This window comes from Zootoca vivipara, chromosome 1, assembly GCF_965207765.1.
Source record: "Zootoca vivipara chromosome 1, rZooViv2.hap1.1, whole genome shotgun sequence".
NCBI classification, from domain to species: domain Eukaryota; kingdom Metazoa; phylum Chordata; class Lepidosauria; order Squamata; family Lacertidae; genus Zootoca; species Zootoca vivipara.
In genome coordinates, this window is record NC_142582.1 from 58871934 (window position 1) to 58887979 (window position 16046).

General features: G+C 42.2%; 1 protein-coding gene across 5 annotated transcripts in view; it reads right to left on the bottom strand.

The window, feature by feature from the left end:
- SLC25A22 (solute carrier family 25 member 22) overlaps positions 1–16046 on the bottom strand; it is a 70916-nt gene that overhangs the window by 26118 nt on the left and 28752 nt on the right. For 4 of the 5 annotated variants that reach the window (XM_035122088.3, XM_035122114.3, XM_035122106.3 and 1 more), the window contains exons 2-4: positions 7838–7954; positions 1156–1281; positions 112–167 (exon numbers count right to left, since the gene is read on the bottom strand). In XM_035122088.3, the coding sequence (XP_034977979.1) occupies positions 112–167; positions 1156–1281; positions 7838–7857 (202 nt within the window). In that variant the 5' untranslated portion in view covers positions 7858–7954. Of the gene's footprint in view, positions 1–111; positions 168–1155; positions 1483–7837; positions 7955–16046 lie in introns of those variants that run through there. The other variant, XM_088653162.1, reaches the window with a different exon arrangement.

The following is a 16046-nucleotide window of genomic DNA, read 5'->3' on the forward strand; positions in this document are numbered from 1 at the left end:
CCACAAAACATTGCACAAGAAATTAGTGTGCACAAAAATTCTTTACTTCCTTCTCCAACAAGGTTTTCCTACTGTGATAAATCATTCACAATAATGCAGCTTAACACTGACCTCTGTACATGCCAAAATACCCTTCGGAACGGATTGTCTTGATAAGGCAGTCAGACCTATTGAAAAGATGGAGGACAAGGAATGTCACTGGTTGGGGTTTTAAACATAGTTTTAGTCCCTTGATACAACACAAGTTATTACGAATAGTGTTTTAAGTCTGGCCACATTGCTCAGCTAGCTGCTCTTTGTCCTGTGTTAGTCATCTGGCTGCAGGTGAGAAGAGCAGGTAATTAATACACCTCAGCGGGCTTCACTAGAAAGGCAGAAAAGAGATGGAACATTTTCCAGTTTTATGATGGTGGAAAAATGGAAGTCTTTGTAAAAACCAAGACAAGACCAGGTGCAGCAAAAAGCAACAGCACCTCTCTCTGAAGGAGGCACTGCCTTTCACAAGACATATCAGAATAACCCCCAGGAGTTATCCTTAGCTAATTAAAAGGCAATGCCAGAAGCAAAACTGCTTTCCTGATCTACAGATTTCTTTGGAATGATGTACCTAACGCTTTTTGCTTATCCCCATGCTAAAGCCTACAGATGAACAGTGGGCATGGAGTGCAATGCTATTCTTTTTCACTCAGAAGTGTTCGCTGAGTTCAATTGTACTTACTCAAAGGTAACTGCCTATAGGATTGCAGCTGTAATCCATTAGGATTGTTGAGTATGTAGGGGCTTATATTGGATTTCTGATGGCTCAATTATTAAAATTAATACCCTGTACAAATAATAACCGAGAAGTTAATCATGAATCATTTCAATTTTTAAAATTGAACCTTAAATAAATATATTATGTTCTATAATAAGAGATGACAGGGTGGGGGCAGGAGGACTATTGCACAATTGATAGTAGTATAGGAGAAAGAAATTACCTGTTCTAAACAACTACTGAAAGTGCAAGACCCAAATGTAAAACTCTTGTTCAAGTAAGAAAAAATAAGCACAGTACTGCAAAGCAGGTTTACTATGCAAATTGATTTTTTAAAAAGAAATGATTAATGAATAACTACTACACAATTTCTTTCATTTTGTGAAATGAAAGTTACTTACATGCTTGTGTACATTCTCTGGCCATTCTGCTGATTCTGTAGGCGAGTTTTTGCCAGGTCAATAGGAAATACACAGGTGACCCCAATTAGCCCAGCTATGCCTCCATTGATCAGCTTGGCAGGTAAACTGTGAGGAAAAGTGATAGAGAGGCACAAGAAGACATCAAAAGGCGAAATAACTATAGCAGCCATATGTTCAATCAAGATACATGAACAATACTAGCACCTCAGAAAAATCTCATTGCATCTCAGGGACCAACAGGTTTGTTGTGGTGTAAGCTTTCATGGATTAGAGTCCCATTCATCAGATGGGTTGGTTATAGAGACTCCTGTTCATGAAAGGTTATGGTACTTAAGGAATCACAAGACTCTTAGCTGGTTTTTCCACCCCAGACTAGAGTTCCTCATTTGGAATGTGTCTATTCAGATACAAGAACAATGGGTTACTGCTGCCAAGCAAACGTGTGTACAACTGCCATCAAAAAATCTACATAATCTCATGGTCAAGGGACATCAGAAAAATTATTCATGGAAAACCTGAGATTCACATAATTCTTTTATGATTGCAACAGTTGCAGGAAAAAAGAAAAAGAAATAGCAGTAGTAGCAGCAGTAGTAGTAGTGACTCACCAGCTGCACAAAAGCAGTATTGTGGAACTTACTTGCCTTTGCTTATTTCAGAATAAAGAAGCCTAAGAGCTGGAAATCCACCTCTCAAACAAAGTTAAGTTTAAAAGAGTCTTCCCCCCCCAAAAAAAAACACCTTTGTATCTTTGTGCCCAGTCATATATTATGGCCTATATAATGCCTGGCACTGAGCCTATATCAGAATGTTTATCAGTTTGGAGGGGGAGAGTGAGAAGTGAGCTCCACTTTGGTCATCTGACAAAAGAACTCTGAGGGCTTTCGAACAGGACAGGAATAGGACATAGGGTATCTGAAGAAGTGTGCATGCACACGAAAGCTCATACCAAAATATAAACTTAGTTGGTCTTTAAGGTGCTACTGAAGGAATAGGACAGTTGGTCATGCAGAGGATGGTCTCAGCAAAGAGACATAATAGCCTTAAAAAGAATAGTTATCCAGAGCGGATGATTCCAAGTTTGTATTTCATGATTTATAAACAGTGAAAATCATGGAGCCTTCCCTTCCTCTAAATCTGAAACTATAGTAAATCAACACTGGGTCACCTTGGAAATTCAGCAGATTAGGAAAAACATCCCAGAGTAAAGCTTATAATGACAATCGCATTGTATTCTGCAGCACAATTCTCCAAGTTGACAAAGAAACTCTTACAGCAAACAGGTCTAAGCCAACTCTCCAACCCACACTCCCTAGTGTGTGTTATGCAGCCTAAATATTATCAGTTGTGTACAGCCAGGCAGCTGGACTAAAATAAATCCGCACACTTACCTACATACAAAATAAACCATGAAACCAAAGCCCACTATAATCGCAAAATTAGAAACACTAGAAAATCTGAACGGGCCAGACTACAGAAGATGCATAGAACACATGGATGAACAGAAAAGTCTTTTTCTGGCACCAAAAAGACCACAAAGAGGGTGCAAGGCTAGCTTTCATTGGAAAGCTATTGCGTAAGTGAGTGCCACTATTGAAAAGACCCCCTCTCTATTGGTTATCTGCCTTACTTCATTGGGCAGGGTCACCTGAATCAAAGTCTTTGAAGAGGATCTTAAAGTTCCACCACATGCATATGGCAGAGGACATTTTTTTAATCTGGTCCCAAATGGTTTAGGCTCTATGGGTTAAAATCAGACCTTTGAATTGGGCCTAGAACTGGACAGACACAGTTAATATAGTCAAACTGCCCAGCACCAGCTATTAGTATTGTGCCCTATTCTGGAACAACTGTATTTGCAGACTTTTTTTTTTAGGTGGCCTATATACAATGCATTGCAATAGTCTAAAATGGGAGGTTACCAGAACATGGGTAATTGTAGCCACGCTATCTCCACCCCAAAAAGGTTGCAGCTGGTGAATTAGCTGAAGCTGATAACAGCGCTTTGAGGAACAAATGAAAGCGCTGGATCAATAAGCATCCCAGATTGCAAACTGTGGTCCTTTATGGGGGATGTAATCCTACCGGTATGTAAAATAGGCTGAAAATAATCACCTGGGTGAATGAACCACTATCAGCATTATTGTTTGAACTGAGTCTCAGTTTATTCACCTTCACACAGCCCATAATCACTCCCAAAAATTGGTTCAGGATTGTGAAATGTGACAACTTCAGCTAAGTCCAACGAAAGTGAGAGAGAAAGCTGGGTGCCATCTCCTTATGGGTGACAAATCAGACCAAATCTCAGGATAACTTCTCCCAGCAGCTTCATGTAGATGTTAAACAGCATGGAAACCCTGTGAACTCACAAAGCACTAAAGGGTGAAGCAGTATTATTCCAGCTCCACTTTCTGGAAATGGCTATCCAAAAATGAGCAGAACCACCGCTGAGCAGTGCCTCTCAAACCTGCCCTAGACAACTGATATAAAGAAGGACACCATTTGTGATGGCACCAAAAGCCTTTAAAGAGTCCAGGAGAATCAAAAGGGTTGCACTCCCCCTGCAATCCCATGGGGCAACCAAGGGAGCTTGTTGTCAAACAGCTAGTAGTACTCTGTGTAGTCCTATCCTGCATTAAAAAAAACAAACCAGACACATTAAAACCTGTTGCCTCAATTATAAGATGTGCCAGTAAGAGGATCTCTTTTCCCTGAAACCATTAAAATAACAAAATCCCCAACTCTTTGTCAGAAGACAACACTCATTGTCTAGCCAAGGCTCTCTCTACAAAAGCTGCTCTTAGGTAACAATGAAATTGGAAAGTCACTCATGAAATAGACAATGGCTGGACATAAGCAGAGCCAAAGAATCAGAAGGCATTTTCCCAAAGGGCAACAGCAAGTAGAAAAGCTGCTCAAATTCTCAGAGGGAGACTTGCTTATTAGGAAGAGTCTAGCAGTACACATGAAATGGTTGATGCAAAAGAGCCAGCCATTAAGCAGAAGTATCAAAGCTGGGCCTTGACAACTCACCTGAGCATTACGTGCCATTGGCTCTGATATGTTCCTGTGTCTGTTGAACAGCTCTGTTGTCTGTTAAACAGACACTGCAAGAACACTTGCTTGATTCCATTCTAAAGTCACAGATTGCTGCGACAGTACAAAATGACAAATTAGCTACATAATTACAGTGTATGCCAGGGGTTGGCAACCTTTTCATCCTGGTGGGCCAGATCATCATCATCTCCCATCCCCAAGTGGGCAGAGTAACCCACCTGACAAAGTTGAACCATGGGGTTGGGTTCTCCAAAGGGAACAAGCTGTTCAAGCAGCATCCAGCAGGATTAAACCCATCAGCTAACATCACCCAGTGAATCCAGCAGAGTGACAGGCAGCTGTGGTTTGGGAAAATGTCCTCACATACCAACCTTGAGTGTCTGTCGGGCCAAGGTTGGCCAGTGAGCTAGAGGCTCCCCACAAAATAGAAATAGTTCATTGCCCACAAAATATAAAATACTTTGGTTTATTAAGACAACAATGGTGACATAAATAATAGAGATATGCTGAGGACCAAGTTTTTAGTTTGATATTTGGTACCTTAAATGGCTCAGGACTGCAATACCTCAAGGACCGCCTCTTTCCATATGAACCTACTCAGACCTTAGGATCATCTTCTGAGGCCCTCCTTCGTGTGCCTCCTCCTCGAGAGGTCCGGAGGGTAGCCTTCTCTGCAGTGGCTCCCAGTCTGTGGAATGCCCTCCCCAGGGAAGTTCGCCTGACGCCTTCATTATACATCTTTAGGCGCCAGGCAAAAACATTCCTTTTTAACCAGGCCTTTGGTTGATCTGATTTAGATCCTATGTCCTTTTAAAATGTGCTTGGGGGGGGGCTATTGGGTTGTTTTTGTTTTTATTATGTATTTTGTGGTTTTGTATGAAACTAGCCCCCTAGTACAGGGTGGTATATATATTCAATTAATAATAATAATAATTGGACCCAGGTGGCGCTGTGGTTAAACCACTGAGCCTAGGGCTTGCTGATCAGAAGGTCGGCGGTTCGAATCCCTGTGACGGGGTGAGCTCCCGTTGCTTGGTCCCAGCTCCTGCCAACCTAGCAGTTCGAAAGCACGTCAAAATGCAAGTAGATAAATAGGAACCGCTACAGCGGGAAGGTAAACGGCGTTTCCATGTGCTGCTCTGGTTTGCCAGAAGCGGCTTTGTCATGCTGGCCACATGACCTGGAAGCTATACTCCGGCTCCCTCGGCCAATAATGTGAGATGAGCGCGCAACCCCAGAGTCGGTCACGACTGGACCTAATGGTCAGGGGTCCCTTTACCTTTACCTTTAATAATAATAATACCCATAATTTTGTGCATTGGTTACCAAAGAGGAGGTAACTTATTGCCTGTATAGTATATTAGGAATTGTTAACCTGTTCCTGGACCCAAATTTTTGCTGGAGGGTCAGGTAGCCTCAGTTGAAAGGAAAACCTTCTACCAGCTATGGCTGATACACTCTCAATGACCATTATTGGTCAGGGATGGTCTGGCCACAGAAGATTCAGGCATTGGTAACCTCTAGACTTGATTACTGCAATGTGCAATACATGGGGCTACCCTTGGGCCTGGTCTGGGGGCTCCAGCTGGCGCAAAATGCTTCAGTCAGACTATTGGTGGGGTCAGACTCTCCCTAGCACATAACACATATTAAGCTTTTCTAACCCCTAGAAAAGCACGCCATTACTATCAGATATTACTATCAGATACTATCAGATATAATATAATTTCTGCAACATCACCCATTGCTTAAACCAGGGTTGGTAAATATTCACTCAATGAAAAGCTGTCATGGATCGCCTTCCAGTAATAGATAGGCAAGACTCACAAAGCTGTTTCCCATGAAAACAGGCAATATATTTCTTAGTAACTCCACTTGACTTTTCACCTTCCATTTTCCTCATACTTTCCCCACCCCGCAATGGTTGCAGCAAAAGTTGAACAACTCTGCAACATCGTTTGCCTGTCCTGACTGTGGAAAAGGCAAAAAGAGCTTGGTAAACCCTGGAGAAGAATTAAAATAAGATCACTGCACAGTCTTACTTTATAGCCTCAAATTTTGCAGCCTTAAATTACATGCATACTATATTTGTAAGAAGCAGAATTCTGATGAGACATTTTGCTCCCTCATTTGATCTTTTCACAGAGGAAAGAGTTGAAATTGCACAACTTTGCACAACATCAAAGTCCTTTTCCCTCCCTGGTGATAGTTGGGAGAGGACCTGAAGTGTTGGATAAAATTTGGGTGGTGGCTGCATATGGCCTGTTTTGACTCCTCTAGACTTTCTGTTTCCCAGATAAATATGCACATTCATTAAAATATGTTTGCATGCCCCAATTTTTTATTATTGGTATTTCAATAATAAAATTATGGAATTATGGTGCTGGAGGAGACTCTTGAGAGTCCCATGGACTGCAAGACGATCAAACCTATCCATTCTTAAGTAAATCAGCCCTGAGTGCTCCCTGGAAGGACAGATTGTGAAGCTGAAGCTCCAATACTTTGGCCACCTCATGAGAAGAGAAGAATCCTTGGAAAAGACCCTGATGTTGGGAAAGATTGAGGGCACTAGGAGAAGGGGAAGACAGAGGACGAGATGGTTGGACAGTGTTCTCGAAGCTACGAACATGAGTTTGAGCAAACTGCGGGAGGCAGTGCAAGACAGGAGTGCCTGGCGTGCTATGGTCCATGGGGTCACGAAGAGTCGGACACGACTAAACGACTAAACAACTACAAATTTCAAAGCTGCATTCTTGTGCCTCTAAAATATCACAATTAATAATATTGCTAGTATCATACAAAACGTATTTATCTTACTTCTATTTTAAATGTCAAAATTATAGGGTTAGTTCCAGATTGACTTAAGTTGAACTTCGCTCCCACTGATTTCAATGGGAGTTAAATCAAGTTATGATTAACTTCTTCCATTAAATTAACATGGATCTAGTTCTAAAGACAAACAGTCCCATATACTAGTGGAAAGTAATTCCACTGTGTATTATGTGTGTGAGTTTGTTTGATTACTAATTTCCCCTGGCTGAATCCACTCACATTACATTGCATGCTGCTACACGGAGTGTCCTCATAACTAGCTTTTTGAAGAGTGCAAGTGGCTGCCAAAAGAAGGGGGAAAGGAAAGACCTGGTGCAGACAGAAACAGCAACCCAACTATTTGCATCCCATTGCAAAAGTGTATCTATCCACCTCACTATTATAACTTAAAATCTAACAACTGGGCCTGTCTCCCAAACATGCAGGATGTCTAAAGCTTATGAATCACCTATGTAGATGTGATTTCAAGCATATGGGTCCTTGTATAAAAGTATTCTTGTCCCATGGAATACAGGCCATACTCTCAGATAAGTGGGCACAGTATTGCAGTCTGAATGTTTGAATCTGCTCCATGTGCAGTTCTTCCTATTCTGTTCCAACCACAAGACCATCAGGGGCAATAATGAAGAAAGGAGCAGAGGAAAAGGGGTAGAGAAAGAAGAGAGTACTACTTTGGGATGTGTTGTGGACCTTACGAATGAAGAAAAGCAAATGTGGAAGGACAAAAGAAGTGGAGACAACAGTTGAGAGAAGAGGAAAGAAAAGCTTTTACCTGATCTGTTTATCAGCCATTTAATACAGATTTGATCTTGTGGAAACTAGATTTGTTCTTCCAGAAGTCTATCAGATTCTTTGGCGTTCAGTCACCTATTTCTGAGCAAATGGTTATCTAGAAAGAGACAGAAATAATACCAGGATTATAGTTTCTCATCATCACTATAAGCTTTTCATATTCAATAAGAGCACTTACAATCTCTGTCATCATCAGGAGAATCATGCAAAGTAGATTAGGCATCCTCATTTTTAGAAAAGGACCAAAAAACAGAGAGGCGTAATCTAAAAACATCCAAATAAGAGTATAACATATTTTCTCTTCCACATCCTAATTTTAAAACAGTAAAGTGCAGTCTTCCAGGGTCTATGACCTACAAAGGAAGATGCCAAGGTTCAAACATCCCAGGAAAACCACATGATCTGCCTAAGAAAGGGCATCCCTGGATTCCTTCTCCAGAGACATGGAGCTTCTGTTCTTATTTCAAACAAGGTAAAGGTACTCTTTCACATGCTCTACGCCATTATTACTTCTTGACACTCTGGCAAGTGGAAACTTGCAATGATTTCTCTTTCCCCTCTACATGCTCTCATGAATGGCCCATACCTCTTCACATTCACACAAGAGGGATCTGATGGGACAGCACCAGATTTAGGGCACTGTGGGCAGTCCCCCCCCCCCCACAGGGTGCTGAGCCAAGGCAGTGCAAAATTGAGAAGATCCGTTTGGGGGTACCAAATTGCTGCTCTGGTTCACCAGAAGCGGCTTTGTCATGCTGGCCACATGACCTGGAAACAGTACGCCAGCTACCTCGGCCATAAACGTGAGATGAGCACTGCAACCCCAGAGTCAGTCACCAAGGGTCCCTTTACCTTCATTGGATTTTTATTACCCTGGATTAGATTTCCTTTAAATCAGGTTAACTTATTTTTTTAAGTCATCATATAGTTGAAAAACTAGTCAAGTAGGCATGCCAACTTGTTGAACTAACCCAAATAATATTTTGAGTAAACACAGCATTGTTTTAACACTGCAGGCACACTGCAAACCATGCCTCTTGAGCCTTATATTACCGGTACTTTGCAATCTATACCAGATCCAGGTGGAAGTTCCTTCCATTTGTACTGGTTGTTGGCTCAAGTCATGTAGAAACAGCCTTATCTTGATTCTCAAAATGTTTACCAAATGTACATAGAGAACATCATTTCATTTGTAAGTTATTCATATTCACGTTTCATTTTTTTAAAGAGCAGTATACTAAGTTCCAAGCTATTTTCTGCTGCTAACTGAAGCAAGACTGTGAACTCACACCCACTCACCCCATGAAGGTGCCTGCCCAAAGGTGCCAAGCTGCTGTGCTGGGGGGAGGGCATCGGAAGAGCAAGGGGGGGTGTTAAAAAGAAGCAGTGCCTTCTGCATAAAATTCTTAAGGAAGAGAAGGGTGGGGTAGAATGAATCAGTAAGTATGAACAAAAAAGGGGGAAAACCTTGCAGGGTGGAGTTTTCCCCCCTTAATGAACCTCATACTAAAAGCAACTGTGCAGAGTTACAAAAAGAAGCAACAATAAGCCCCATATGCACAACAGAAAAATTGGAAAAGGTAAATGCTGTATCCTAAAGTGACTGGGCATATCCTAAAGCAGTGATGGGCAACCTTTTGAGCTTGATGTGTCAAAATTCACCAAAAAACCGAGCATAACTCAGGTGGTGTGTCACTTCGAGAGAAAAAACCATAATTTGGTGATATTTATAGTTTAAATAACAAAAATGTATAATTGTTTCCCCTTTTAAAAAAGGAAAAAGGGGAGGAGAAAAATATTAAAGTTTTTTAAAAATAAAATTAAAAAATATTTTTAAAGGGGGGGGAAATAAAGGCAAAACCCAGAGGTCTTTTCCAGTGGGACTCTGGGCTCAGGCCTTCTTCCAACGGGTCTGCTGCTGGGGAGGTGGGCCGTGTGTCACCAAAAAATGGCTATGCGTGTCAGTGCTGACACGCGTGTCATAGGTTCGCCATCACTGTCCTAAAGTGACAGCCTTGGCATTTAGGAACTGCTGAGACCCTATAACACCGGTCCTGAAAGATCTACATTGGCTCCCAGTACGTTTCCAAGCACAATTTGAAACGTTGGTGCTGACCTTTAAAGCCCTAAGCAGCCTTGACCCAGTATACCTAAAGGAGCATCTCCACCCCCATTGTTCTACCTGGACACTAAGATCCAGCTCCCAGGGCTTTCTGATGGTTCCCTCACTATGTGATGTGAAGTTGCAGGGAATCAGGCAGAGGGCCTTCTCGATGGTGGTGCCCACCCTGTGGAATGCCCTCCCATCAGATGTCAAGGAAATAAACAACTATCTGACTTTTAGAAGACATCTGAAGGCAGCCCTGTTTATGGAAGTTTTTAATGTTTGATGTTTTATTCCATTGGGAGCCACCTACAGTGGCTGGGGAAACCCAGCCGGATGGTTGGGGTATAAATAATATATAATAAAAATAATAATAGTTGTAGTTGTTGTTGTTGTTGTTGTTGTTGTTGTTGTTGTTGCTGTTGCTGTTGTTGTTGTTGTTGTTATAACAGGCACATTGGTGTATTAATTTGATCCACAAACTTGTGGTGCATTTTGTATTTGGTGTCATAAACGTTACTGTTGTTTTATACTGTTTGTCAATATATCATTGCTTTACCCATAGGGCAAGGAAAAATTAAAAATAACCCAGCAGTTTTAGATACTGAGCACTGCTCGATGAATGTTTGTTTGTTTTTTGCAACAATCTCTACACACATATCTTCTCATCAAAAATTACATAACACATTTCAGGAAAAGGAAGATATATTTGCTCTCTGCAGAGTTTGAAAATTTTGATCTATGCACATAATATACAACAGTGATATTGTTCCAACTGGATTAGGTAAGCGCTAGTGCAAATTCACACACACATAATTGTACTCTATTTCTTCACTATTCAGATAAGGCATGTATGCGTGAAACAGTTATTACCAATCAAGAAAATGCAGAGCTTTTGTCTCCTCCCCCCATCTGCCACCGCACTGCAATACTTTTCAGCAGTGCTTCTTTTCTTTTCCAGAAAAACAGCTGCAGGAACTCCCACTGCTGCCACTTTCAGTACAGACAGTTCACACATTCATCAGTGTCCTAAAACAATGTCACCAAGTGATGAGAGAAGTGATGTAATCTGTGATAAATTAGCTCCTGGAACTTCAATTTGGTAGCATGACAGCAGTACAGAACAGGTTAAGATGGAAGAATTCAGGTTTGAAAACATCCTGTTGAATAGCTGAAGAGTTGCTAAAGCAAATAAAAAAGACAACTGTCTCCATACAGGTAGTATTTATTACCAAAAAGACTCTGGAAGAGATGTTTGGCAGCAGGAGCGTAGCAAGGGGGGCGATGGGGGCCGGGCGCCCCGGGCTCCACTCGGGGGGGCTCCACTCGGGGTGCCCCTCCCTGCCCCTCGCCTCCACCCCCACATGCCGTACAAACATACGCGATCCGTGCCGGCTCCCCCGCGAGCGGCACCCCGTTATGGGCTGCTGCTCTCGCGTGGCAGCGCATTACGGGCCGCTGTGTGTGAGCAGCGGCCCATGGGGCCGCCATGCGCCAGCAGCAGCGCGTACTGACTGTGCATGTGCAGGGGGTGCCTCTGTGTTTGCCGCCCTGGACAGCCAAGTAGCACCGTTCGCCACTGTTTGGCAGTGGGCTAACATGTGTTAGGTCCTTCTAAGCAGAACCCTGCATGCCAGCCTGGGTTCCTAATGCAAGTGATTGGGTGCTAGGGGAAGGGGGGGCTGTTAGCTGGATAGCCAACTAACTGCAATGCAATTGAGCTCTTGACCCACAAACGTGTCCATGCATCAGAAGTGACAGTAGCATAAATGCACCCACTTCAAAACATCCCATTCACAGCATTACTGTGTTTCACCCAGATACAGAACAGCAATAGTAACCAGCGGTGGCTGCTTCCCTTTTAGGACTGCTAGGTTGGAAGGCATGGAAGAAAACAACAGGAGCCAGAGCCAACTCATTCTAGTTTGTCACTATTCTCTTCCTCCCTACAGAGGAGTATAAGGGCAACACTGAGATGGAGGAGGAGGAGGAGGAGGAGGAGGAGGAGGAGGAGGAGGAGGAGGAGGAGGAGGAGGAGGAGGACAGTTAATGCTACCCACCCACCCCAAACTGGTTGTAACTAAGACAACAGGCAAGCAGAGGCTGGCTGAGGGCAGATTGAGATTGGCGAGGAAGTGTCTCATTAGCCCTCACGGACTAGCCTCCTTTAACAATGAGGGCTCATCCAGACTTGTCCCTGCCCTGCTGCTTTCCCCCTAGCTAAACACATTATTTACCACTGAATCGGACTAAATGTTAATCGGGTTTTCTCTGATTTGACATTTGCCTGATTTATAACTGAAGAGCTGGCTTTCCTGGGGAAAGTGGCAGAGCTCGGACCTGTGCTTTCTAGACATAGGACAAGTCTGGATGAGCCCCAATTTATGTATCGCCTCTAGGTAAAACGTGTTCTTTTATGGCCCAGTAGAAATAACAGTTGATGCTGTAAACATTCCAGCCCACTGGAGAAGTGGGAAAGCATGAATTAAAAACTAGCCGTTTCCAAGTCTGAAACTCAACTGCATTCACCCTTTCTTAAGTGTTTTGCTTGTCGGCTGTAGCTCTCTGACATCAGCTGGAAACCTACCAGCTTCCATCTAGTAATTCACCATATCTCATTTGCTCTCAGAAACATTCCACTTCAAATGACTGACATGCCCCAAAGGTAGAGAAGTTGTCAGTTGTTGGCTTGGCAAACAGGCCAGCTACCATCCTCCCCGCCAGAGGCTCTTCATTATCAGCAACTTTGGAATGAGTTGTACAGATGCATTTGCATTCTGTAAGGGAATTATACACATCAGTTCCAGAAGAGGGTTTGATTCTTGTTTACATTTATAAGTGTATCAAGTAACTGCAGAGAACCAAATATATTCCAAAAAGAAAAAGAAAAAAGAGGAAGATGTAATTTTGACAGACCAAGAAGATCAGCATTCATTTAAATAATGAAAAATAAACAGGCTTAGGTATTTGGTCTGCATTATTTGTTTCAGCTCTCTCATACCTCCGCAAACCACTGGTAGTATATTGACTGAGCCCTCCAGTCTAGTGGTGCTGTTGCAGAATGTCAGATCTGCCTATTAGAAAACCATGCTCATCAATGACTTGATTGTGGATGAATGGGCTGATCCAGCAGGCATTAAAAAGCTGGGTGGCCATATCTTACCCAGCTATGCCCACCTGGGTTTTCAGTACTGCACCAGGCTAGACTGGGGCAGTCAAGGCAGGGGTGTTGTTATTGTCCATAAGAGTGCCATCTCCCTGACCAGGAAATCTCTTGACCTTGAGATAGGCTTAGAGGGTCTGCAGCTGGTGTTGGGCCAGAGAGGCAGATTGCAGATGCTGCTGGTCTACTGACCACCCTGTTGCTCAGCATTTCTGGGGTATTGCTGGAGGACCCTAGGATAATAGGGTATTTATACTCTCTGTACCACCACTGGCAGCCCTACCAGTTAGGAAATCATTAAGAGATGCCAGAAGTTCTGAAAATAGGAAATATTAAGATGACTGAGTTTATTCTATCTTTCATCATTTCTCAATAACGATAAAGCACTAATTTTAAAGCACCAACTTCCCCCACCCAAACACAAAAAAGAGCCCACTATCTGGAAGCAATCTTCAAGGTTGGCTGCAAGGTGGAAATTCAGAGGGAATGTGGAATGACACATTTTTTTAAGAACGCTTATCTTAATACGAACTGATGGCATGTGTATTTTTCTTTCACCTTCCCCCCTCTGCTTTTATTTATTTGTTACACTGGTTGTTAAAAATAATGAAAAGACTTATCTTAACCAAGTGCCAAGAAAAGAATCAAAGGTGGTACTTCAAGCAAAGAGGAGCCTCAAAAATTATGTCATGGAGATCTTGGCTTAAAATCTACTGTAACTATTTGAAGAAAAGGACCAAAGGATAATCTACTCCAGCATTCTGTTCCCACAGCAGCTTGTGGAAGCCCACCAGCAGGACATGAGTGCAATTGCACAACAATGCTACCGGTAATTGATGAGTGCCTGTGTACTTTATTCTCTCTGCTGTTGAACAGATGCCACTCTGCTAAGTAAAGAACTGTGCCAGCTCCAAAGTTCACACATGGTTGCATCAGTAGAAACTGAGCCAAGGACAGAAAACATTAGCTATTTTGTGCTTGTTCCTTGGGGACTAACACAGCAACAATTTTAGGTATAAAAAACTTACTATAGGAGGCAAGCAAATCCACTTCTTGAATTATCCAATATACAATAAATATTATGAGTGTGGACCTTGCTGCTCTAAGACTTTCCTGGTGTTACCAGTAAGATTTTCTTGGCAAGCCAACAAAACAAATACTGTTCAGGACAGAAACGCCTGACCTATCACAACAAAGGACACAGCTTAAGGATTGCTATCTTTTATTAAACTGCTAGTTGTCTGAAGGCACTCCAAGGTTTCGAAACCAAATTCTTTTAATCTGTTCTGTTTAACATTACATTTACAAACCTGTCTGATATTACACACACAGTGTCTTTCATCCACTCTACAAGGTAAACTGTTTCATTGAAAGGGAGATGGCGTAGGAGAGTCCAGCCGACAGCAGCTTTTCCATAGTAAAAAAAAAGTTGCCCAATTAAGAAATATTAATTATATAATAGGACATTAATTTTCACCTAAAGCAATTCAGTGCAAGTGGTGAACAAACTGCTATACAGTATTATTCATTTAACTAATGATCAATTTTATGTTTATCCCATTTTTCATTACGTAGTTTAGAAAGAGTAGCAAGTTGTTTGAAACAGTTTCCAATATTGTTTTCATTGTTGCAACCCACCCAGGGACGAACTTTTGACTAGAGCTTAGATGCTAAAGTTGGTCAGAATCCACATGGGCAGTCAAACCTACTCCAAGTTTGTTGTTTTAGGTTTTCATATTATTATTATTATTATTACTACTACTACTACTACTATTTGCACACCCCATTCAATTTACTGCTCCTTCCTCTATGGTTTCCTTTTTGTCTATTGCTTGCAAGCCCCATGGGGCAAGAGGCCTGTCAAACCTGTTCTTTGTAGAACATGATGTACACAAATTAATTATACCAGCTTTTGGGGGGGGTATGAGAAAGATCTTATGATTTAAATGTGTGGGGAACATCTGTTGAATAGATCACTGGATTTCTTACGTTTCATGCGCTCTTCTCTTACTGTAGGATCAGAGAAAGCCAAACAGCCACGTTTTCTACATTATTTCCAGTTACCTATCTCCCTCCACTCCCACCCACAGCAGGGTTCTGGCTGATACTAAACACATGGGAAATTGTATCAGAGAACTTGTAGATTATTCCAAGATTCACTTCCCTATTTCTAGGGATAGGTAAGACTCAAGCATTAAAAAAAAACACACTGATGCAGATTAACTTCAACAGAATTATCCCCTCCCTACCCAAAATAAGTCAGTTTCCAACCTTACCGATTTTCAAATCCTATAAACTGATTTTTGGATTGTGTTCTTAAAAATGCACCAGCGTGTATACATTCAGTAAACATTCAGTTGCTTAGCCTATCACTGCAGCTCTGTGACAGAACAGGTCCCACCTGCTGAACTGCTCCATGCGACACAGGGCTTGTCCACACTTACCTTTAGCCCCACACTTTCCAGGCACAGCTCCATGTTTTAAAGCTCCGTATCCAAACACTCTCTCACTCTCTCTCTCTCTCTCTCTCATTTCCGTTCCAGAGCTTTCCCCATGAAAATTCACTCTTTAAAGCTGAAACACAACAAAACGCAATTTGAATTTTCCATGAATTGCTGTTTGCTCTGATTCCGTAGTAAGGAGTAGGGTTCCACGGGGAAACCTTTGGAGCAAAAGAAAGAAAGAGTACTCGGACACAGAGTTTTAAAGCACAGACTATGCCTGGAAAGCGTAGAGGAAAGGTTAAGTGTGAATAAGCACACAGCTGAGACACAATAGTCCTCTCTGAGTCAGTAAGCTCCCTACTTGAGTTTTAAGCACAAACCCTTCATTTCTAAGATGCTGGCAATATCCCAGCAAAGGCCTCTCCATCCATGATCAGAGCTATATTTACCTAGAAGTGTTCTATTTATGGGCCATGAC